At 35.4% G+C, this 25,846-nt stretch overlaps 1 protein-coding gene across 21 annotated transcripts in view; it reads right to left on the minus strand.

Moving 5' to 3' along the window:
- Positions 1-5,819: 5,819 nt before the first annotated feature.
- LOC121873864 (mitogen-activated protein kinase kinase kinase 7-interacting protein 3 homolog) overlaps positions 5,820-25,846 on the minus strand; it is a 112,469-nt gene continuing 92,442 nt past the window's right edge. For 10 of the 21 annotated variants that reach the window (XM_042377678.1, XM_042377673.1, XM_042377677.1 and 7 more), the window contains 3 exons: positions 24,195-24,278; positions 22,802-23,004; positions 18,655-21,714 (listed from right to left, as the gene is read on the minus strand). In XM_042377678.1, coding sequence (XP_042233612.1) covers positions 21,367-21,714; positions 22,802-23,004; positions 24,195-24,278 — 635 coding nt within the window. In that variant the 3' untranslated portion in view covers positions 18,655-21,366. Of the gene's footprint in view, positions 7,543-8,975; positions 9,047-13,921; positions 13,976-14,086; positions 14,224-15,092; positions 16,161-18,654; positions 21,715-22,801; positions 23,005-24,194; positions 24,279-25,846 lie in introns of those variants that run through there. The other 11 variants (XM_042377684.1, XM_042377688.1, XM_042377693.1 and 8 more) reach the window with 9 other exon arrangements.

The raw sequence follows: 25,846 nt of genomic DNA on the forward strand, positions 1-25,846 counted from the left end.
TTTCTGCCTTTTTGTTGAGATTTAAGGCAATTTTCGGTGAGCTGTAGAACCAATTACCCAAAAACCCATTGAAAAATGGTTTGAGTTAGCGAGATTTTTAGGTTAACGCCTGCTGGAATGGATTGTGCTTTCGTTAACCGAGGGATACTAACAGGCAACCCTTACTATCTGACGGAATCGGTTAAGGAAATTCGAACTTAGGAAAATTGAAATTGCTGGCCCAAAAGAATTTCTGACATGGATAAAACCTGTACCAGAATTTTGGTGAATTTTTTAATTTTTAAAACACAAAAACTGCTTTACAGTATATAACAAAGAAATTCACCCAAATTTTAGAATTTAAAATCAGGAGTGGACATGGTGGTTGGAGGGCCGCTCACCCTAGCAGCCACCACAACAATGGCGCTGCTCAGTTTGAATTCTTTCCCCAGTTTGTGTAAGTTATGCATCTGTGTTATTTTGTACCCTTATTAAGAGGTGGAAAATGACCATCAAGATAAGGAAAAGCATTGGTGATAAAAGATTCCATAAAGGAATTACATTGGACAATACACATGATGTTTTAAGGCGGTAACTTCCACCTCACCTCACCTCACCACCTCCTGCAGCACTCAACATTGTTTCTAGTGAGTTCAATTCAAGTGTATTGCATTTATTGTCATGTTACATCATGAATAAATCATTGTCGCATTATTTAAAACTGTCTATTTCCATTCATATATGTGCTTACGATACGTTTTTGGGCCACAAACAATTTCCATAAAAACGCATCTCAACTCATATAGCGAGTCAATGGGAAAAATGGTTTAGAGTGATAAGGAAAGTTGCAGGAACGGAACTCTTCCGGACTAGTGGGGCAGACCACATTCCGAAAAACACTAAAGTCCAAAAGTCTGGTTGCTGACAACTGTTCACACCAAGATGATTGTTGCATACAGCAAAGTGTTATATGTAAGTAACCATAGAATCTGTCTTATGAATAAAGAGATAACTGTATACTGTACAAGCTATAAGAATAAAAATAAGGAAAATAATTGTAGCATCAGTATATTGTGTGCTTAAGATGTAAATAACCATGGATACTTTTGTCTATTGTACATATATCCAGTACTGTACTGTATACACAGTGTATAAGGTGGCCTGAGATGAGTTATTATACCATTATCCTTACTGCTACATTATTTCAAGTAAGTACAATACACTAACCTGCTGTTGCCCCGACAAAGCAGCCATTGATGTCTTGGCAGTATTCGATGACACCCAAATTATTCCGTACAGCAGCATCACTGCTGCTACAATTTCTCCTGTTGATCCACCAGCGTCACGAACTCATGCGGCATCTTGACACAGCTGAAAATTAAACTACCAGTACCATTAATTTCAGGTGCAAAGATAATACAGTAATGATGTTTATTATCACTATGACTGTAGTACAGTAGTGGCCTGCATGTATCTGGCAGTCAAAATATTTGAAAAACTAATTCTATATTTATCTTTGCCAGAAAAAATATGTATAAAGCCTACAAAAGCCTTATTGATACAGTATTATCTTTGTAGGTTTGACCTCCTGCACACCAAAACTTCCACTGGTAAAGGAAAAATCTTGTAATTTTTGAAGTTGTGCACATCTCGGTTTACAGCCTAACTGGCTAAAATCAGCGATATGTCAACAATTGGAGCCACGAGGCCTGTATGTTCACTATGTTTGGAAAAATTAATTTGGTATTATTTTTTGTCTAAAGCTATTCATAACTACTGTATATTGCACAATTGACCTTTAAAAATTTGAAAGTTAGGGACTGAACAAAACAGTGAACAGGCAAAACTACCTTCTTTAAGTTAAAGACTCATTGGAAAAACTGGTTATAAATCTGAAGAACCAAAACTTCTTTTAAACCCTCCCCATTATATATAAAGCTATTATTAGGCAGTAGAAGGAGAGGTAGATGAAGAGACTGAATTAGCTGATACAGGTTAGGTGGTGATGAGAGTAGGATGAGGAAGATGAATCAGCATCAGTCACCACAGTGTGTCAGACCTATTAAAGATCTGTGCTAATGTTCTCTGACAAATGATCAACAGCAGAGTCTCAAACTGTACCGTATATCCTATAAACAATAGTTCTAAGATGGATAAAGTCACAAGCTGCCGAGCTTCACTATAAGTTTGTTTTTCATCAAAGCCCTTTAGCAGTCTAGCAATATTTTCAAGGAGAGATGAAGTGTACATTCTCAAGAAATAACCAATTACAATTTCCGAAGCCATGCATCAATAAATTGGGTTAGATAATTATTTTTACTTGTATGGAAATTTATTATTATAAAAGAGGTGATATTTACTAGAGACCTAACGGAACTACGACCCTAACCAACCAAGAAACCTACCTAACTTCCTAGCCGGAAGGTGAGGGGGAAGACCTCCGTCATATTAAACAGAAAGTACTTGGTCAATCAGAGTAAGCTAGTGTTAATAAGAACTTAGCCTAGACTTTGTTATTACCTAAATCTCTGCCCTCTTCTTTCTTTACTAAGAATATTGTTTTCTTTATTTCTATCAACTGTACCTAGTGAACACAACACACTACACTGACACATATGTGGGCGTGACTTGGATACAATCAACCTATTAGCGTAAATAATATATGAATTGAAGAGTTAGTACAGTACTTACACAAATTCACCAACAGTTCACCTCACGTCCTCACTCAGCTGGCTCTGTTGACATTACACTCTCACTCTCTAGCCTCAAACACACAAACTATCGTATTTAAAACTCCTATAAGTAATCCATATATCAAATTTATATATTCAAAACTACTTTAATATTTAAGAAGTGTTGTATATGAATATTTGTTAATAAATGTGCAAAAATGTCACATAACAAATATTTAATTCAATTACATTTATTGTACATCTGGCATATCGGAAATCTCTCTTGTAAACTGATAATTTAAACCAAAGAATAATTAATATATTTCTTGTCTTACCTAATATACAGTACTAAACATTAACCATTTAAAGGTGACTAGAACAAGTATTAGACGTTCCTTCAGTCTTCTTAAACCATATATTGATATACGAGGATGGGATTATTATAAGGTAATTCCATCTATAACGCCAAAAGTGTCATAGAAGAACATCACATTTTTTCTCAGCTTATCATTAGAAAAAACTAATATTGAATTATGTCCTCTATTATAAATTGACCTATTATAAATTGACCTTATCGAGTTTCGTCGGCCCATACCTGTTGTCCACGACTATTAACAACAGGGAACCAGTCTACTTCAGCCAGGCCTTCGGAAATTAGGGAACAAAAGTTAGGTTAGCCTCTGAAATGTTAAATTTATTAGTTTTACCTTGAATTTAGTTAAGAATGGGAGCAATTTAAAGTAGACGACATAATTCAATATCTTTTTTATGAAAAGCGGTGGGGACAGTGCCATGAGTAGTTGGGCCATACTGTACTGTACATTGCTTTAGTGAATACTCTTAATACCTAAGCCTCCTCTAGCTCTGAAACATTTTCATCACACTGTACACACCTTTATAACTTAGTAAGTCTTCACAGATTTGACTTGTGGGTCACCAATCAGTGCACGTTTCCCATTCACCAAGCTCTACAACTAGATGCAGCAACTCATCCAGAATTTACCCCTTTCCTCCTCATTTAGCCAAACTTGTGGGGCCTATACAGATAAGTTTTACCTGAATCTTACAGAACCTACCAGTAACTACTTCAAACCAGCATTCTCACATTTAGCCTTTGCACCACTAGCACTTTCTTCACCCACATTTCAGCAATTTCAAGCTCCTCCCATTACGATGTTCAGGAGCTGAGAGTTCTGCAGATTTCCTTGGGTCCTCGTCTCTCTTCAACGTGTCGATCTGTGGTGGTTCCTGTCTCCATCGCATTTTCGGGTCCCATCACGGTCTTAGATACAGGCTTAGTCTAACAATTTTGTGTCCTACTTGTGAATCTTCTTAGTGATTATTTTTTATACTGTATTAGGACAGGACTTTTATTCTCCTTGACCAGTGATTCTTACCAAAGTGTTCCATGCATTTCTCCATCTGAGGCCATCATAGTGTTTATATTAATATTTTCCATTATATCAGTGAACATATTTGTTATCCAACTATCAGTGAACTTATTTATTTTTCTCTTGTATTAGTTAGTATTACTTTAACTTTTTACATAAATTTTTGGTGTTTGTTTGTTAATATTAAGTACAGTATAGCTATAATAAAATTACTATCATGTTTAACTACCCCTTATAAGTGATTTATTCTGAGCCTAGTAACTTTATTACATTCATTATCTACAAATTTATCTGGATCACAACTTTATTTGTTCACGAGTGGAATTTATGGTTAACAATTCAAGGTTAATCTTAGTTTTCAGTAATCAGTATTTCCTTTCATATATTTAATTAGTTTACCATATATTTTATCCAGTGATGTCTTCATCACTTAATCCACCCAAGACTATAGTACTCTTGCTCACCTGAGACACTCAAGACTATACTGTACAGTACTCTTAAGGTGGCGGCACTGTTACTTTCCTCCCAACATGTTAGGCAAACACGGTCCGGCCAGCAAAACAAAGAGGTGTTTGTGTCACACTGGGATGTTTTGTTGGCACATCTGCCCAACGCAACAAAAACAACAACCAAGCGTCTAGATGAACTTGTAGTGGAATTCTCCCCTACAAACGCTGTTTGTCGCTGCCTAGCCGACCCCACCAATTCCCCAGTGTATGCCTCGTGGTCTAGGTCAACCAGCGCCGCCATACACCACGGAGCGGGGGTCAACTGCTAAGCCACGCCTACCCCCGCTATTTAAGACCTGACCTCGTGGTGATCTGTCTCTCTTTCTACCTACACCAACCAGCCAGCAACACCTCCGCCTGCCTGGCGGTCCTCTCTCCCGCTGGCGAGCATGGCGACCCACAAGCTGTCCTTCTCTGAGCGTCCTCACCAACCAGCTCTCTCTACATCACGCTTGTAACCATGCTGCCTTCCCAGCACCAAGCTGCATTGTACATCCAATACAACATGTATATAGAGAGCACATTGTGAGTTTCCTTTCTCCATCCCATCCTGAGTGTGAACCAAACAATCTCATACCCCACAAACTTCTCCATGGATCCCGTTACTATAGTTAAGGCCTTGCAGGATTGTGCTATAGTTCTTCAATTGCTGAAGCAAGTGAGGAATCTGCAAAAGCTAAAGAAACGACAATGGGTGCGTCGTGAAGTCAGTTTAAAAGTGGTGGCAGCTGGTTGGTCAAAGAAGACCCTGAATAATGATTTATTAATACAAAAGAAGTTTTAAAGTGATGAATAAATACACACATGTCACTGTTTTATGTGTTATACTTTAAATTATTACTTTTTCATGATTTATTTCGATTGTTACTTGAATATTCAACACCTATGAAGCTCATTTGAGCACTAACCTGGCTAGCAGGACTCACGGGCCAAACCGTTGTCCATTTCTCGCAACAGCCGAAATCCTGTTGCTTGTTGGGTCATCAAGCCAGAAGCCAGCAAATTGGGCAACATGTTTGGAGGAAAGTGCCCAGTATGCTGCCACCTTTACTCACCTGAGATGCCCAAGACTACTGTACATACTCCTGCTCACCTGAGATGCCCAAAACTAATTCCTTGGACACCTGCTTTTATATCACAGACATTATAAGTACAAAGTGTAGCCAAAAACTACATATTTATAAGGTGAGTCTCAAAGGGTCATATATATACAAGCCACCAGGAGAATAACGGTCAACAAAATATGTGACATGAATAAAACAAATAGATAATATCGTAGGATTTAATGCAACAACATCGTTGTCATATGTATACAAAGTTGCTAGTTTCCATTACCGAGGTCCTGTTCACAAGACAAAATAACAGAAGTTTCTGTTTGTAAGAGGATAAGCAGCATTTAGATTTTCTCAACATACATGATTTACCTGATACCTGTCAGAAGTTGGAACCTGAACATTTATACATTGTACATACGGTATGTAGTACAAAATACATGTACAGTATTTACAAATTATTACCTCTGAATAACAAATTCACCCTAGTATGGATAAAGGGCCTTAATACCCTAAATTCTTCATGATGCTACTGTAATGTTTGTATAAATTACCACATTAGTTTGATTCGACTTTATAATCAGTTGAGTTTTCAATAAAATATAACCCTGATAAATCTGCTTACCTCGTGTCTCTAGGAGGCAAATGTGAACATCTTTGGTTTGCCAGCAGGATACTCTACTGATTTAAGCCTCATACACCTAGCATTTATTAGTCTAAACAAAAATTGTGGGGCCAGAGGTTTCCACAGTGTCTTTAAATGGAAATGATTAAAATCTTCGGAATATAAATACAGCAATATCCATTGTGTACTTCATCATAAAAGAAGTGCATAGGCAGAAGACTAAAAGAATTAGGGAAACTGATATACAGTTCTCTGGCCCATGGAATGATAATCAGTTATAGGTAAACAGGGATGCCCAATAAGCTGTTAAACTTCCTTGGAAAATTGGCATGTATTCACTCTGTAAACAGTATTGAAATTTACCAACTGAATATGAGAGGTTTTACAAATGTCAGTGATATAATGTACATAAGTGTCTAAATTTTAGTACAGTAATAAAATATTCCTTCAAATATCACAACCATACTATGACTTATCATATTAATAAAATCACTTGACATACAGACCAAATTCTATGCAGTTGCATGAAAGTTCTTCCAAAAGCAAAAACGTACTTAACAAGTCATTTGTTTTAAATAACATCATCTGACTATGCAAAAGTAAGACTCTTATTGTTTTCACAGTAGTCATTGTGAATTAGTTATAATTGCTTTCTTTAGCTTAACATTGGTGAGCAAGTGTGGTCATGTGAACCACTAGTACCAATAACATTTATTACAGCAAAACCCCTTCACGTGCAACTTGAACACCTTACCAGGGAATAGCTTAAATTCTGAGGGACTAAAAGCATTAAGTACTTTTAAATTAAAATTTTAATTTTGTATTGGGTGCCAGTCTGCTTAATTTATCAACTTCACTGAAGAACTTAAAAAACTTAAAAAGTTTACATTAAATTTACATAAAAAATGGAACATTTCAAGTTTTGTCGTTTTTTTTTAAGCAAGTTACTGATGAGAATGACTTGCAAGCAGACATAACCCCTGAACAATGCTTGATAATGCCTCATGCCTTGGAAAAATTGAGCAAAGTACCCTGTAAGGAGAAAGGTATGCACGACCTCACACAGTCGACAAACCCAGGCAAAGGTTGACGAAAGTATACTTGCGTTCCTTGGGTGGTGCAATCTACCCAGAGGGAAGAAGATAGAGTGCACACAGCCCTTGGGTATACTTGTGCTGCTAAAAGACAAACATGCTGCACATGATCTTCAACCAGATGTGTTCAGTGCCAGGCAGGTGAGGCACCCAAAGAAAAAGTGTGCCACAGGTCCCATTGCCGTGGTGCCACAGCAACAGTGTTAAGGAAGGTCTCTCACTGAAATGTTAAAAAACTACATAACAATTAAAATTATTTATAAAATGATCATGACTAGCAAAATTTAGATACCTTATACAGTAAAATGTAAAAATATGGGCAAAGCACACTCTTTCATTAACACAAGACATTTCTTTGATCATATGCCTTAACCACATTTAATTTACTAAATGGATTAGAAATGCAACATTATGGCAAATGGGATTATCATTGCTAAAAAAATTTTTTTACTGGAGCTCTATTTAATGAAGCTGGAAAATAATGATAATCAGATTCAGCATAGATATTCTTGATGTGAAACTGCTTACCAAAATCCCTTTTTAAAAGTGCATGGATACATATTACAAGCAGGAAATAAAAATATAAGACTAGATACCAGAAAATTCTTATGCAGTCGAGTTTTTTTAGCTGCCACTCAAAGTAAGCACTGTGTCTTAACCAACACCCTGAGAAAACTTTGTTACTAATTTTGAACAACTTTAGTTTCCACTTGGTCTGCTTTTCCTTTTGAAGTTGGGAAAATCAAGAAAAATATCTGCTTACCGGTTTCTCAAAAACTCACTCACTCATTAGATCAACTATTTGCACACCACACTACCAGATAATACCCCCCCCCCTCAATAAGTCACTAACAAGAATATTTAGATTTTGAGCAAAATATTAAAACTAAAGAAGAATGACAAGAATTTTTCTTTCCAAAATCACATATTCACAGGGAATTAATGTGTATAACTACAGTATATCCAGAAAAGCACAAAAACACCAAAAGTCAGCATCAAAATAATTACAGGTTGAAAAAGGAATTAAATTTGTCCAAGATTCAGTTGGACAAGTAATTACAAAAATTGCAACTTTTCAAAACAAATTTTGTGGTGAACAGGGGTACAAAATATTATTTTATATCAGTAATAATTTTTTCTTTAATGAGGTACAGTAGTACTAGTCATAAAATGGTGATGATATGACAAATGTGGATCAAGTATTTAACTTGCCAATAAGTAAACAATATCATTCACCCTTGATATAAAACCTCCTTTTCACAGAGTTCCTTCTTCATCATGAATACCATTGAACATACTGTAGCTTTCAACAATCTACACCAAAAACAGCATCATTATCAGGCAGAAGCAGCATCCATTACTCCTCTTCCAGTCATTTGTTTGCACCCCCCCCCCCAGCTGGGTGGGCTCATTGTGCTCACCGTGTTCCTCCACCCGCAACTTCTTTACACCCCTCCCCCTGTGATATTCCTAGATCTGCCCCTGAATTACCACAAATGAGGAATACTGTACATGATATACTGTACCCCAAGGCCTACCTATTTAACAGTGGCAAAATTAACAATATTGTATGCATCATGTTCGTCATAATGATATTAACAATGAAGAGTATTAGTACAGTTGGTTAAAGAAAGTGGTTAAGTGCATGTGTACCTTTGTGCCAGAGACAGGAAGCAAGGAACGAGAAGTTTACACCATCGCCCAGCCTGGATATTCTTGTGACCCTAGAAAGTCAAAAGAGCGGGTGTGGTTAGTCAGCAAGCAGCAGACTGTACATGTGGATAAAACTACTGTAATCATATTTACAATCACTGCATATCTAATGTAGGGAATCCAACAGCATGCATGTCTTGGGGAAAAATTACAGCTCTGATATCTAATTCATTACATAAATAGGCACCCTTCACAGTGATGTATGCAGGAAGTGTGTGTACATGCATATGCAGAATGACTGTGTAAACATGCAATTGTCTTGCATTTTTCATTATGCATTTTCTACCAGTAATTACCCAATTTGCACCGATCTCTATTACTCCTGTTTTCACCTCTTTTACCACCCGATGAATCATGCCATTATATACCTCTGATAAAGTCCTTCTATTGGGAATCAGTGTCCCTGTCTCTTAATGACATAAACACACATGGCAATTTTAATAGAATCTCTGGTTGGCAATTCAACAGCTTTCCATTTATTAACTACATTTTCAATACTTTCCACATAAATTTTTTATCACCTATCATAGACTCTTTTCCACATCCATTAAAGCCACACACAAATATTGATTAAATTTCACCTGAATATTTTCACTCAACACTCAGCATTAAAACACACTCAACCAATACCAAAGGTCGAGGTGACAGCTGAAGGTAAAGTTAAATTAAACATATGTTCTTCCTTTGACTTGAATGATACTGATAGAGGTGAACAATAAAGCAATTTCATAATTACAATACTATAGTCTTATTATCATCACCATCATCATCATCACAACAACATCATCATCATCATCATCATCACATTATCATCATCATTTAACAGCCATATTCCGTGTTTGTGTGGGTTAGCTGTGATTACCTGATGGCAACTGTTGGATAAAACCAGAACAGGATGCCCGCCACCCCAAACCCAAGGCACCAACCAAGAAAATGCAGCAGAAACCAGGGGATGGGTTCAGTTATGATGACCCAGTTGCCATCAAACATGTTGAAGTAAAGTTTTATGGCTGGAATCCCTTCCTAACACCAACCCACAGGGAGGCAAAACTGGCAAGCAGGGTCGCAACTCCCGAGGTAATCAAAGACTACCCGCCTACATGTATAAAATTATAATGCTACAATATGAGTCTGTGAAGTTGGAAATAGTATCAATAAAATGTAATTACTGTATCCTAAATTTTGACATAACAGCATAACAACAGTAAACACACACACAAGATAAAGAAACATGCACAGGAAAAAAAAAAAGCTCACTCAAAAAGTTTCAGCTTAGCAATCCATATTGGTAAGCCAAGCAACGAGCAATAGGAATACTATACACAAAAGCTAATTAAAACACAGAGCTAGTTACAGTCTTATATACAGTATATGTATAATATTTTTTTTTTACATACCAATGATTTATTCTACATAATTTCCTGCTATATTAAGCACTGTTTGTCATACTGTTACGAATATAATCTTAAAATAAAATACACTAAAACACAATGCTATCTTCTTACCCTCCTTATATTAACTAATAATCAGGAACTATACTATTATATATTAGCATCCATGCACGAGACAATCATTTGTAATCCTCCATATGCCCATATAACAACAACGTTACATCCCTCTGCCAATATTCACAAGTATTTGCAGTATTTAAGGGAAGTACTGTACAGTAGATGTCCGGCTACCACTGAACTTAGGAACAAAAATAATTAGAATTTTATGCTACTATGTTTTACTTTAATATTAAGTTTAATTATGGCTCCTTCTGTTAAATATTTGAAGATACAAAACAGAGAAGACTCAGGAACACCTAATTAACTGAAAAAAATCTTGTCCTTTACTATGCATGAAAGTATTTCCAATCAATACAGCATACCGACCCTCTTAACCCTCTAACTAACCATGTTCAGGGAGAACTGACACTTACTTACTGATAAAATCCCATTTCCTTTAAAGTGTATATAGTGGGGATTGCATCACACACACACATAAACCAGCAAATTATTAATCATTATCTAATCAACATCATTTCTTGAAAACTATGAATTCCACTCAAAATGGCTGCTGTTTACCATCTGATAGTGAATACTGTAAAATATATCTACTAATCTAAAACTAACAAAGCAAAATAAAAGAAAACTTGGGATACTGAAGGTGTGAAAGGAAGATCACTGGGCATGTTGAACCCAATAAAAACATGGAAAATTTCAAATTCATTGACTCAAGATTTGAGGGAGTGACCAGAAATGGGAAAGACTAAAATACTCCTGTGATAAATGTGCCTGAATAGAGTAAATAAATGCATCCCAGCAATGTACAAATGAACTATCAAAATTATTCAACACATTGCAATGAATTTTATGTGAGAAAAAGGATGCTAGATGACACATTAGCTCTGTGATTTGGTTACTGCCTGACTGGGCACCTTTTGTTAAAATCAAGAAGCTGCATCACAAGCATATAAAAATCATTACAGTGTCAATCTGCCAGGTTTTCTTGCCATGTATTTAGCGCAGCCTTTCATTTACAGTTAGAGACAAAGTTCCCTGGACATTTGGCAGTACAGTATATGACATGTCTCTACTAGAGGATCATTACATATGAGGAATTGAATTTTAAATTGTTTTCTCAGGTTTTTCTTTCCGTTTTTTTTTCCATTTTGTGGTTCTGACACAAAATGTGATGAAAAGCAGCATTATTAGATACAATTATGATCCAAAAGTAGATGCCAGATATTGCCAAGCATTCAGGTAATTTTGTCTCCAACTGTACATAAGCATAAAAAAAAACACAGAGTTTGTAAGTTTCTCTCAAACATTAGCTGTAAGTGGAAATCTATCTAATACAAAAATCCCATTACTAACAAGATCAATAGTAATAATACAGTATACTGGAGATACTAAATACAGAATTCTACACAACCGGTATTTGCTCAGTAAACTATAATTTTATTTACCTTCTCTGTCCCAAACTGTTTCACTAAAATGCACAAACTGTACATGCAAACACCTATATTTCATGTTAAGGGAAATGGTGTTACATATAAAACTGATACAAGTGTGAGCAGTGTATCACATGTACTGTACACCAAAAGGTAAAGAATTTGAGGTAGGAAAGATAATTTTCTTCCTTACATAAATAGCTTTGGTCATGATTTCCACCTTAGTCTGTCCTCACACCTAGCTAATTCTAGCTATCTCCTTGCAAACAACTGAGTGTGCAGAGAATGTGAACACACAAGAATAAGTCAATGTACTGCATTTTCAAACTAAATAATTTTCTTGGACTTATCATAACCTTTTAATATCCAGATAATATTTAGATTGTATTATCTTCCTGATCTAGAAAGTACAATTTATGTATCACAGCTGAGTCACCCACAGTTTGATACAAACTTGCTTCATTTTTCAATAAAGATTCTAAACCCATTGAGTTATTTAAAACACTGGCAAAGTATATGGCACAATCAATGTGATTTTTCACATTTGTTTTTGTAACCTCTGACACTGGCAGCCAAGTTAAGATGTGGAATGGAATGGACTGGTTCAAAGAAACAACAAAGTATATTACTGGTGTAATACAACCATTTTGTTTAATTTTCTGACAGACAACTAGAGCTGGTGTCACAGGCAAGCTTTGGACTGAGTTTGTTCTCGAGGGCAGACTAAGATATATATCATGAATTAAGTTAATGCACAGGAGAAAAGTTAAAAGGGTTATTATATCTATAAAGAAAACCCTAATATATTTACATATATACTGTATATAAATCTAATCCTAGGTTCTGTAACATGACTGCTGATATGCTGGTCCAGGTGATTTTTGTCTCCTACCATGGATTGTAGCACTACTGGCCCTACTGCTAAATGGGGATATTCTGATGATGACTGTTGGCAAACTCAGCCACTGGCTAATATCTCTTGTACATTGAATGGTTAAGTAGAACTATTAATTACTATCAGGAAAAGCCATACTTTATACAGTTTAACCTTCAACGTTGTCAATAATAAAGAATCTTTATCTGTGGTAGTTTCCCCAAAAACAACTCATCCTTTTACCTTGCAGTACTGTACCCTCAAGGTTGTTGAACAAAAATAATGATCACTTGGGTCACAATTACCATCAACCCCTAAAATCATCTACCTGTACTGAGTTTAAGATACGGTTGTATTTGAAATCATTACACAAACTCAAGAATAATGTTTCTTGTAATCAAGCTAAATAAATTTTTATTTGAAATGTACATCATTTTTTGGCAAGTTTAGCCACTGATAAGTTTAACAACATAATAAAAATGATGTATTATATGGCTATATCATCCCAATAGCATCATGACACACTATATGGAACAAAGTATGCAGTACAATGCCCCTGCTGTATAGGTCTTGGAACCATAAATGAACGCTTATTTCCATACAAATAATTTACAAAAAATTTTGAGATTATTCAGGATAAAATAATGGAGATAAACTTAACAGAGTTGTCATTAATGAGAAATGGTAGGCAATCCATCTTCATACACCTCAGTACTGTCCCTTATATAAAAACTGCAATGACTATTACCATCTGGTAAATCATACACAATCCCCAATACACTTGAGCTACTACGTAATAAGTTTCTTTACTAGGTTTTATTATCCTTGTGAAATTTAAAAATTTATTTTATAAAGGGGTACCTGTACATTAAGTACTAAGTTTAAATGTACTCTAAGTGATTTAAATAAATTTTCTTCAACAATTTTAAGAGTAAGTTAAAGTTAATACTGTATATCTCCACAGAAAAAATGGTTACTAATAACTTGGTTAAGTAAATACAACAGAATATCCCCAGTGTGTTGACAAGGGAAAAAGCAGAATGGCGCCACCCCAGGCATGCAGCTCTGGCTTACGTGGAGATTGGAAGTTTTGGTGCCTAACTTGGATATGAATATCTTGCATATCTCCTGAGAAATGAAAGTAGAATAAATAAAACCTTCTGACAGAGGACAGTATAGAAGTAGCCTTAAGCAATAGCAAATTATGAACAAGGATTTGAATTATATCTTTATACATACTCATTATGATATAAATAATATAATCATCTATTCTTTAATATCATCATAAAGAATTCCCTCATTCAGCATCAATATCAGGTATGGAACCGTTTATCCAGTGTCCCAGTACGCAGAATGCTCCAAAAACCGGCAATGTTCTGGAATAAATTACAGTATTTAAAACAAGCACCAAGTAAATCCTGTGTCAAGTGAGGATTAAGTTTTACGTATCTATGGGTCTCCACCATGAAGATATGTGGCAAGAATGTGTGTGTGTGGAGAGGCCGGAAGGTCCGAGGCGTGGAGCAACGTTGCTAAGGACGCTGCTGCATTGCTAAAGCAGTTTGTACTCTAACTTGCATAATTTTTGCTCTTTTTATGCTTTCATTATTGTTATTTAGATGCTTTTGTTATTGACGTATACTGTATATGCCTTCAATTTTAAGTTTTGATCCAGTTAAAGTTAATACGGTTAAATCTACTCTTGGGGCAACACTAGTTATCTGAACACAGTCTTAACAGCAATTCACAGAGGGTTTACTGTACATTTTAGACCTGGTGCTCTAAATTCCAGAAAATATCTACACAGCAACCCCAAGGTCCCAAGCATGCCGGATATATGGTCCCATACCTGTACTTCACGGTAATAAACCATGCTCATGTAATAGTAAACATTAAATTCTATCTCAAATAGTGAAAATTATGGTCTCATGAAAGGATATATATATATTAAAAACACTCAATTTTGTGTAATGCAATGGTTTCAGTCTGTTAATATTACCAGATTCACTTAATACAAGTCAAGAAGAATAAAGAGTACAGTACCTATCTCCTCATACATACTGAATTCCTTCACTCCCATCTCAAATGAAGTCAAGATTCTTACAGCCCATTCAAAATCTATTTCTATAATGCATTCTCCTACAGTGAGGTGAATATACAGTAGATCTCTAAAAAAAAGTTAATTTCCTATTCAAGCAAAACCTAATATCTACACTCTTTTTTGTTATATACACTGTACTCTACACTCTTTTTTGTTATATACACTGTACATGAAAATATATTAAGAAATGTTCACATATTCTTTATCATATACCTGTACAGACAACCATAATATTATAGGCAGTCCTTGTCTTGTACTTTCATAACATTAGTAAGTTCTGTAAAACTTCCTGACTTTCCAAGCATGAAAAATACTCTTATAAAATGTTATGATTTACTAGATTACCCAAGGTGTAGTACAAACCTTCTGCAATAAGGAGGCTGCAGTTAAACCTCCACTTCACAATACCTGCATATTTCTATATATAATTCCATTTTGATTTCCTATCACAAAACAACACAAGTTATCCCATACTCTCACTGCACCTCATCTTAAGCATTATGTGGCCCTAATCACCTCATTCAGTAAACAATTCTTTTACAATTACAGTAACTCCCACCACATTCACTGTACAAATAACTGTAACAACTAATTATGCCATCTTGTACGTTATCAACCCCCTTCCCCAATTTTTCTCACACCTTTCTCTATCTTGACTACAATTTCACTTCTTAAAATATACATTCATAAAGTTATTCATTTGCAGTATAATGAAATAAATCTTGACATTATAACATTTGCCCATACTGTATCAATTTTTATCTATGAATTTGAGAAATGAGTCAATATTAAAGACCTAACACCAATGATACTGTCCTACAATGTCTCGATTCATAAATTTAGTTTTATTGAATTTAGCAATAATTATATAATCATTACAGGGTTCACTCTTCTACTTGTTTTATAAATGAGTGAAGATGATACAGTATCCACAAAAAATATTAATACCATTTAAGTAACCAAAGGTGTCTTTTTATGCTCGGATTTCTATGCACACAATTCCCACACGGTCATGTATTCAGCTGTAACCTAGAGTAGTTGTATCAGTGTCTGTTGAAATGTGATGATGGGAAAAAATAAAAAATAAATAAAATAAATTATGCACCCACCCACAAAGAGCCATACTACCCAGTAGCTCAATTTTTATCTCTCAGAACAGTCACCGTGGGTCCCAAGAACATGTCAGGTGAAGGTATGACTCACATTCTTGCCCTGTTGGGTGAAAAAAATCCTCTTAAGAAAATCCAGGAGGAAGGGGGAGGCCCAGAACGACCTCCGAGGCCACTTGACATGTTTATTAGATAAGAAATGATGAGTAAGCTGACAATGTCTGCAGCAGAAATAAAGTCCCTCATAACCTTCTTCAAGAGATGTCAGAATGAACAATTTATTACTAACTGTAAAAGGAGCTGAACATGCCACCTCGCCCTACCCCCCAAAAAACTCCTTATGAAGCATATTCAAGTGCTAAAGTGGCCTGGGAACCCACTGGACCTAAACCCAATAGAGAATGCATGGACGCAGGTGAAATACGAGCTGTCAAAACAGAACACATCATCAATACCTCGCCTGCAGCAGGAGTAGGAGATTAAGCAAATCCAGATTACAGTATGGAGATGGGAATGATTATTTCCAAACACTTGCTGAATCAATGCCAAATTGACTCCAACTGCATATAAAATTACGAGAAATCATGACAAAATAATAAATAATATAATAGTTGGCTAGTGTTTTTTCTATATACCCTTAACTTATGTTTTTATTAAAAGTCAAGTGCGGTAAAAATGTTATAGGGATCAATATTTTTGTGGATACTGTACTAATATATTAACTCCTGCCCAATATTTAATAACAAAAATAGCAATAATAATATTAATACTAATAGAATAATATTGTTTTTTATTACTTCCACCATTTGTCAGCTCACTAGCTGTTCAGGTGGTCATTCTGTTCTATGTTACTTTGTTATAACTTTTAATGTCCAGAGTTAGTACATGAGGAAACTAAAATACCCAGAGAAAACCCACAATGTTCGGTACCGTAGTGCCACACTGGATAACACCCTTCTCACATCTAACCCAGGCACTGAACCTGGGAGACAGCAGTGAGAAGCAAATACACTGCTGCTGCTGCACCCCCATCACAAGCCTTTGTTTCTTTATATAAATAAGCAACAATTTTGTTTTTGAAAATTAAATTAATAAGAAATCTTATCCTGACATTATTTAACAGACCAGCTGGCATGGTATACCTTTTGTTTATACATTAATTAAAATAAATAAATAAATAATAAATTATGGCTACTGAACTAGTTACAGAATGACCCTACAGCTCTTCATATTGTTATACTACAATAGAAGAAAAGGGAAGGAGACAAGATTAGAAAGAAATACTGAAATGTTTTTCTTCAAATATGAAGAAGAAAAGTTTATTCCACAACCAATGGACTTAGGAATCTGAAAAACATATGATAATATAATTTATCTTCTAATTCTTAACTCCATTTTCTTCTGCTATATATTCTCTTCCCCTCCCTCCCTCCCCCTTTTAATATAGTATATATACATATAAAGTGTTACACCATAATGCACCAAGTACCACAAAACAACAGAAGTTTATTAAGTAAAAGAATTCTTACCTTGTTATTCCTCATTATAAGTTTTAAGGAAAAGCTATTGGATGGATTTCCTCCATATAAAAACAAGAAAGAAATCAGTAAAACATTATTAATCATTAAATTACAAAAAACCTTCTCACCAAACAACAGTGTGTTAAGATAAGAGACATTTACTCTTAACTAGTTTGTAGGAAATATCAATAACCATAACTTTGTACATAATTGAAAACCACAAGACATACAAGTCTAAATCATTAACACAAACCATGGACAAAATGCTCAGTCATTACCCAATCATAAACTACACAGGCTTATAACTTTCAAACATAATACTTTCTTTCAATGACATTATCACCACTGCCTTGATAAACACGGAAAACATTTTTGGTATTTACCGGTATGTAAATTTTTCTAATACCCTTGTACTGAATAAATGTCTCTAAGTTATGGTAAAAGCAATATACTAAAATCTATTCAATAATTTGTACCTATAACACCAATTTTTTGTACTTCAACAGAATTTTTTGTTTACGAAAAATGTGTTTTCAGGAATAATACCATGCATGACTCCCCACAAAACCAGGAACCACTTGCCATAATTACACTGTAGCACCACACTTATCTCTAATGTTCTCCCACTTCACACTACTCCTTCAATACTGCACTGCTGTTTATAATTTTCTCTCACCTTTCTTTGTTTCCCTTAACTCCAAAGTTTCCATATCTTTTCAGGGTTTCTCATGATTTTTTATCATTAGTAAGCTTTATGTGACAACTTAAATTTTTTCCTATGACCTTTCTTCTCGGTACAAATGACAACTACTAAACATGTATAATATTATCAATGGGTTTTTCAAACTTGAAAGTATAGAGATCCTGATTAAGTCATGTTAATTGAGGAACAGTAGGTTACGTGTCAGTCTGCTCTAAACCTGGGTAAAAGTATATGGAATCTGCTCTTATCATCACTAAGCCTTGCCTCTTCCTGTATCTGTGCTTCATACCCAATGACAGTCCAAGAGTTGAAAATTACACATTCATATACAGTATTAAGGTGGTCCATAACTAAAGGTGTTAAAAAAAAAAAAGTCTTAATCCACAGGTTTATTGTACTCTAGCAGTATATTTTCATACAAATTCTGAAACCAACTAAAGGCAATGTTGGAGGTGTCTCAAACTTCCCAGAGCACATGGATGCACAAAACTTAAAATGTCCTTAAACGACTTTCAGATAAATTTAATGAACTGCTCTAATTACAAACAGATGGTACCACAGCATTCACTATGCATTTAACAGACTTATTTTATACCAGCTCTGAAAAGCATTTGTTTGTTGAATATAGGATCATCTGCAATTTAAAGAAATGAAATGCAAGCCTTACAAGTACTTCCTAACACATTCCTCCTATCTCTTATCTAGGCTTTCCTCTCTTCTATAACTATCCCTCCATTCACTTATTCTCACCAGCTTTCCCTCCTCAAATCACTGTACATGATCTATCCACCTCAGTATAACCTCATTAGCTTATATGTCAAAAGACCTTACCACTCCACTCTCCCCCTCATAACTCATTCTATCTTCTATCCTGTCTCTTCACTCCTGCTACCATTCTCATCCAGTTCTCATATACTGTACCTGCAGCCACTGCTGCTGTTGCTCGATCATATCTAGTCTATTCCATTGAGGTGGGGTGGAATCAACTGCTGAACACATTCCCCTCCAGAATTAATCTGATCTTCCCATCCTCCATAACTCTTACCACCCTCTTCCATTTTATAGCCCATACGTATTCTTCTCATCTCTACCTCTGGTCTCCCATTTTCCAAGACTGCTCCACCCAAATACACAATTTACAGTATCAACTTCTTGATTTTACTTTTGATGATCTCATTCTTCATCCCTGAACCTTAAAGGTGATGCTAATTCTGGTACAAAATAAAAGTTCAATAGGCAAGTGGTTCAGTGTCCACAGAGGAAATATTAAGAGGAATAATTTGCCCAAATCTTCCTGGAAAGATGATTCTGTAATTCTATTGCTGTAATGTCATTTCATCATTATAAGATCTACCACTATAAAACATTTCTTAAGCAAGGGAATGGTTACTTAAAGTAATACTCTCTGAATATGGGGGGGAAGAGGGATTTTGTGTCCTAACCAATTGTGGCAATCATCTCCATACCTTCAAAATCAATAACCCACCAACAATATTATTCATTGGAAAACATGTTATCAGATTTGGCTGTCACATAAATGAAGCAAAAATCATTTGCAATTGTCCCAAGAAGGAAGACACTAAGCATAGCTCTAAAAACCATTACCAGAAAAGTAAAAGGTAATAAGGAAGGAGCTAGAATAATGGCAGTACTATGTGAACATAAATTGGTAATCTTAGAGAGATATAATGAGTTTTTGAATGTGTTACTCATACCGTGGTCTAATATGGAAATGCATATGTGGGGAAAACATTAATGTAATTAACCAAATGTTTAAGGCATATGAAAACCACTTCATAGTACACTATTGCACATAATTGGCAATTGAGCAATGTTTATTTCAATGATAATCATTATTAGTAAACACTGGAACTCACCTATATTGTCTCCTTATTCTCTCCAGGTATGTGAATCATCTTACCAAACAGGCTTTATAATGAATTCCATTTCATCTCATCAATATCAGAAATAATCCAATGTTAATAGTAACAAAACTAAAATTTTGATTGAATTTAATCCTACATAATTAAATCATGACTTTTCATATAATATCACATAACACTAAAGGTTTATAAAATACAACAAAAAATAACTTAAATTTTGGTGTTAACTTTCCCTATGTATATAATGTTAGTAGAAGATACAAAATGCAGGACAACACTACAATACCAGGCAATGAGTGTTGAGTATGACAAGACAGCATGAAAGAGAAACAGCTGCAAACCCATGACCAGATAAGGGAGTAGTACATGTCATTGAGTTTTTCCCTTGCAACTTCAAGAAAAAAAAAGAAGGAAAGTTTAATTTCAAAATGCCTTTGTTATTGTAACATTGAAAAAGCAAGCAAACCCAACCTTTCAAAACCACACTCACCAAACAGTCAGTGTTTTAAGTGGTTAGTCATCTAAACATAACTTATTGCTATATAATATATATACAGTATATATATGTGTACAATATATAAATATTGTCATAATTCTGAGATATATATATTTGACAGACTGTAATACACAATATGTTCCACTGACTTTTGCACTTTTTTGGATGTACTAATTTCTTATACTGCATTGGCCTATGATTCACTGTCATGTCAACTATGAAACCCTGACCTTAAACATGTACAATAATTCCCATGATTTGGAGATATTTCCCCATCACTTGAATCTTTGGTGTATGATTAAAATTCTTGAGATTTGAGGTAGAATTACTCTGACTTTTATGGCTTTTTTAGACACATCAAACTTCTTGACACACAGGTTCTAAACACAATGAACTAGCTTGTCAACCTTAAACCCGCTGATGGGGGATTCAAAACCCCGGCCAATGAAGTGTACACCCAGGACGATACCCGTCCTACTAAAAATATTCCCTTATAATTTTCTATAACAATATGATAACTTCCTAAACAAGTTGTATTTTCTTTTTTGTCAACTGACCGGGGGCAAAAAAAATTATACCTCATACAGTAAGTGCACTAATGTATGGAACATATCATATAAAGCAGACTTTAATTAGTAAAATTAAGTACTGTTAATAGAAAAAATGCTCAAATAGCACTACAGGACTAAGGACTAGCTAAGAACCCGTCATACACTATCCGAACGATCACGCATCCCAATTAGCTTTTCCTTTAGAATGTTAGCTAGGCTTGGTTTGTCATTAGAAAGCGGAAGAGAGGAGCAGGAACCCTGAGGTGAGTAAGCTGCAGCTGCCCCTATGGAACCTGCAACAGAACCTGGAGTATGATGACGGTGACAGTAGCATAGGCCCTGGTGGTTTGGGGGGAGAGCTGCATGATGGGAGGGAGCCGTACCTATGGTGAAGCGTGGATAGTCGCACATCTCGCACTTGTTCATATCTGGATGATTGATGAAGGTGCATTTGGTACATCCCCACTTTGGACCAATCTCATCCACTGCTTCCCCACGCACTCCCTGGTGAATGGTAATGAGGTTATATAAATGACTAACATATTATTGTTATAAAACACGAACTGTAACAATGGTCAGTTAGGATTCAATAGGATGGTAAATAGCAATGAATTAGTGGATAAGCACAAAGTATTCCCTGGCAGTGAAGTAACATAATTTATGGGTATAGAAAGTGTACTTATTATGTGTGAAGGAGGTTGAAGCTGAAGCTATCTTTAATGATAGATACAATATATGATTACATTTGAGAATCAGTAAAGTACGACAAGCACTAATAAACAATGAATGCTTCTCAGTAATAAGATCCAAGACAAATTTTTCCTACACAGCATGGACAGTTTTAAGTAACAATTGACTGCTTTGCACCACATACCATTTGGGTTAGTTATTCCAAAGGAAAAATTAAAGCAAACAAGAAAATGAGGACCACCTACTGAAAACAAACAAGAAGATAATCCCTATTCACTTGATCATCATCTAATACTCAAAGTTGCACATATGACAAAATCAATCACAAGTTAAAGGATCCTTACCTCACCATTTAGACTCAATTGGTCTCCTCCATGCCCAAACAGATTTCAGCCAACCTCTACGCAAGACTTCATTAATACTCTAAATACCCAGCTGCCCTCTTAGCTCTGAGAAGGGTTTCCTATCTTTCTTCACCATTCTCATTTCAGCTCACTCAAGGCCATGCATGCTATTCTCTTTATCATCCATTTTTCACTGCCAAATACCATCACACTTCTCATGCAAGTTGCATACATCTTTCTTTTCACAAGGAAGGAAGGAAGGTCATTTTCTGTCAATAGGGACAGCAACTCCCTAAACTTCCTCCAACCACTTCTGACTCTTGCAATTGAACTAACTTCAACACTGCCTCCGCACTGATCATGTCAGCCAAGTAATAGAACTCTTCTACACAATCTAGGGACATATACTTAATTGTGGAAGGGGAGTACAATAGAACATATCTTATACAACTTTAAGAATTACAGCAGTGAATTTCAATAAAAGAAGGGATAATATGCAAGTGTGTGTATTCGCTAAATTTTCTGGACACCATTTACTGGAAAAAAAAATAGCATACCTGAAATTCTTGGTAACTATGATTGGGGACTGATGTTGGTGGTGGTGGTGGGGGAGGGGCGGCAGGTCTAGGAGGTATGTAAGCCCCAGGCAAGTGAGGTGTGTGGGGCGTGTGGGGTGTGTGAGGCGTGTGCGGTGTGTGGGGCGTGTGTGGAGTCTGAGGTGTGCCTGTTCCACTGCCCAAACTTGAACCAGAACTTGCTCCTGTTGAAGAAAAAATATGACTAAGTACATGTATAGTAAAATAAATACAATAAAATAATAATATATAAATAAATAATAACTTAAAAACCTACAAAGGGTAGAGTAAAATATGCAACCCAGAGACTAGCAATAATATAATAATTTTGTCATATCACTAATTCCTATTTCAGAAAAGTTATACATTTCCCTCAGGGCAATCCTCACAAAATCTTAATCTCAGGCCACCAATGTTAGTCTACATTTTTCCAGACCACCAACACATTGTCATTGGGTCGTGAGTGTATGCATTTGTCTAATACGGTATCTGCATTTTATTACACTATATCATCTCCCAATCAGATCCTAGTAGTAGTAAAGAATACTTTCATTTCTCAGTACTGTACACTGTACAGGTATCTGGTAAAGCCTGAAATTTTAGTACGTACATTCTGACAAGGCTAGCAGCACCAATTTACACTTTACTTGATTCTGTAGTGTTGCTGAGGCTTGTATAAAGTAACAAAAGTTTGGAAATTTTTTCTCATGATTCATTATGTGCCTTCCAGGTAAACTAACATTCTGTAAAACTGAGGTTGTATATTGTAAAATTTTAGTACATGTAATGTAAAAATGTGCTAGACACAACATTCCCAGAATTCAAACAAATTAAGGATTCTATTGATAAATGTTCAAAGAATTCAACTTCATAAAATTTTCATTACAGACTGAATTAACAGGTACTGACAACTTATGATTAAAACCACACAGCATGTTACATCCTCCCCACCTGTCAGGAAGAAAAAATAATACTATACTGTTCAACATCTATTTTCATACAAACATATGTTGATAATACCACATATAACTGAGTGTTGGCTTACAGGGATCTAGTTCTTCTATCAAACTGAATTAACAGGTTCTATCGATACAAGAGAGCCAATTATTTTTCTGGTACAGGAATATTTCTACAGTGAGTAACTTCATGGTTGCTTCTCTGCTACAGGAGAAACCCTACAAACAATGCCATTATGGGTGCTTACTGTCCCAATCTTCCACAATGATATCCAGGCTTCCCTCCTTAAAGATTATACGAAGTTCCTTGCTCTCCTCCTCCTCCTCCTCCTCCTCCCCCTCCTCCATTGCTTCTCTGCTGCCTCTGTGTTGCATTGCCATGATAGCTTTGAAGATCTTGACAGCTCGAGAATACTTACTAGTTAGTTGAGAGGCTGCAGGAACTTCACTGTAAGGTTGGGTGGAGGGTATGTTTGGGTATCCTTCTGGTTCCATGTCTGGTGCTGAAAGTGTAAATAATGTAAGCATGGCAAGTATAAATGATCTAAAATATATTTACACTAATAACATCTTTATGTACACTACTACAATCATGTCTAAATTTGCACCTCTTGGGGAAGGGAAGAGAGAATGAGAGGGCTGGATCTGTTAAAGTGCCAAACTGGTAAGGAGTATTATACAGTACTATACTATATACTGTAAACCCCCCCATCTTTGTGGTTTCTGGATTCGCAATTTAGTAAATAAATACCTATTCACCATTCACGAACTTGATCTAGTATTTATGATTTTTCAAGGGGTTGGAATTTAAGTACTGTATATTACAAGTATCATTGGAGTGTGAAATGTCATAATCCACAATATATCATTCAGTGTAACAGCGCATTGAGGGTAACACAATATTTACTTCCAATAAACCAATTTCAAATACCCTGTACAGTATATACCTAAAAATCAGAGTTTAATTTTTACATTATTCTATTCCATTTTGTTAACGGCATACGATTTTATTCAGCTCAGAGAAAACCCCGTACAAATGGAGTTAAGGTAAATTTTCACTATCTATTTAACCTCCGTGCCATGTTTAGCAATTTGAATTCCATATTTTGGTGCTAAGAAATCACTAATCATTATCCTACTCAGGTTTACTGCTTGAAATTCTTTCGTTAGATCACAAGAAATATAGATACTGTAGTAATATCTTCATAATAAATAATAAACAAGGCTTGGGATATCAACGCCATGTGCACTGACAATACAACTGCTAGGTCGCTTGAACTTCGTTCCTAAATCTGTGTTTTTCTTAATTTTACATAGAATTATGTGCATTACGACATCTGACGTACCTGTACATGGGAAATGTGAAAAAATCCTATACTGTTCCTGTAGAATATGAAAAATGTCTTGAAATATAATTTTTAATTTCTAAAGATTTAACAGGTTACCCCTCCTGCACTATTAATGAAAATGGCTTAGCTTATAGCATTCAAGAAAACAGCTTAGCTCTGTGCCAGCCTGTATGGAATCTCAGCTAACAATGTAGATAATGTATGAATATTAATAACCTAAAGGTGATTCCAGAAAAAAAATACTAATAATGCTTGGATCTGAGTCAGTGTGGGTGTTGAGTTTATGGCCAGATTTGGACATTTTCTTCTCAGTCTGTGTTACACACCTTAAAGTGGCAATTATCCCCCCAAAATTTCATAAATTTTAATTTTTTGGCATTCAAAAATTTTTGTTCTGATACTGCTTTAATGTCATGTTCATCTTGTAAGAGACAGAAATGTGCAGAACTGGGATAACAGGTGGAAATAATATAATTTTGTACAGTATATCATAATATTGGCTATTTACATTTTCAAAACTTTGATTCAAACTTCCTGAAATGCAAATTTTGCATTACCTGTACTGTACTGTACAGTACTTGTCACTGTCAGGCACAATGCCTCTAATTATTATCAAAGATCAGTGAAGAACACATTCACTATACTTTCTATAGATTGTTATTATTTACAGGTACCTGTACAGTACAGTGTTTGTTGCAGTCATTGTTCTAAATATTTAATAT

The sequence above is a fragment of the Homarus americanus genome, unplaced genomic scaffold, assembly GCF_018991925.1.
Source record: "Homarus americanus isolate GMGI-L3 unplaced genomic scaffold, GMGI_Hamer_2.0 scaffold25827, whole genome shotgun sequence".
NCBI lineage: Eukaryota > Metazoa > Arthropoda > Malacostraca > Decapoda > Nephropidae > Homarus > Homarus americanus.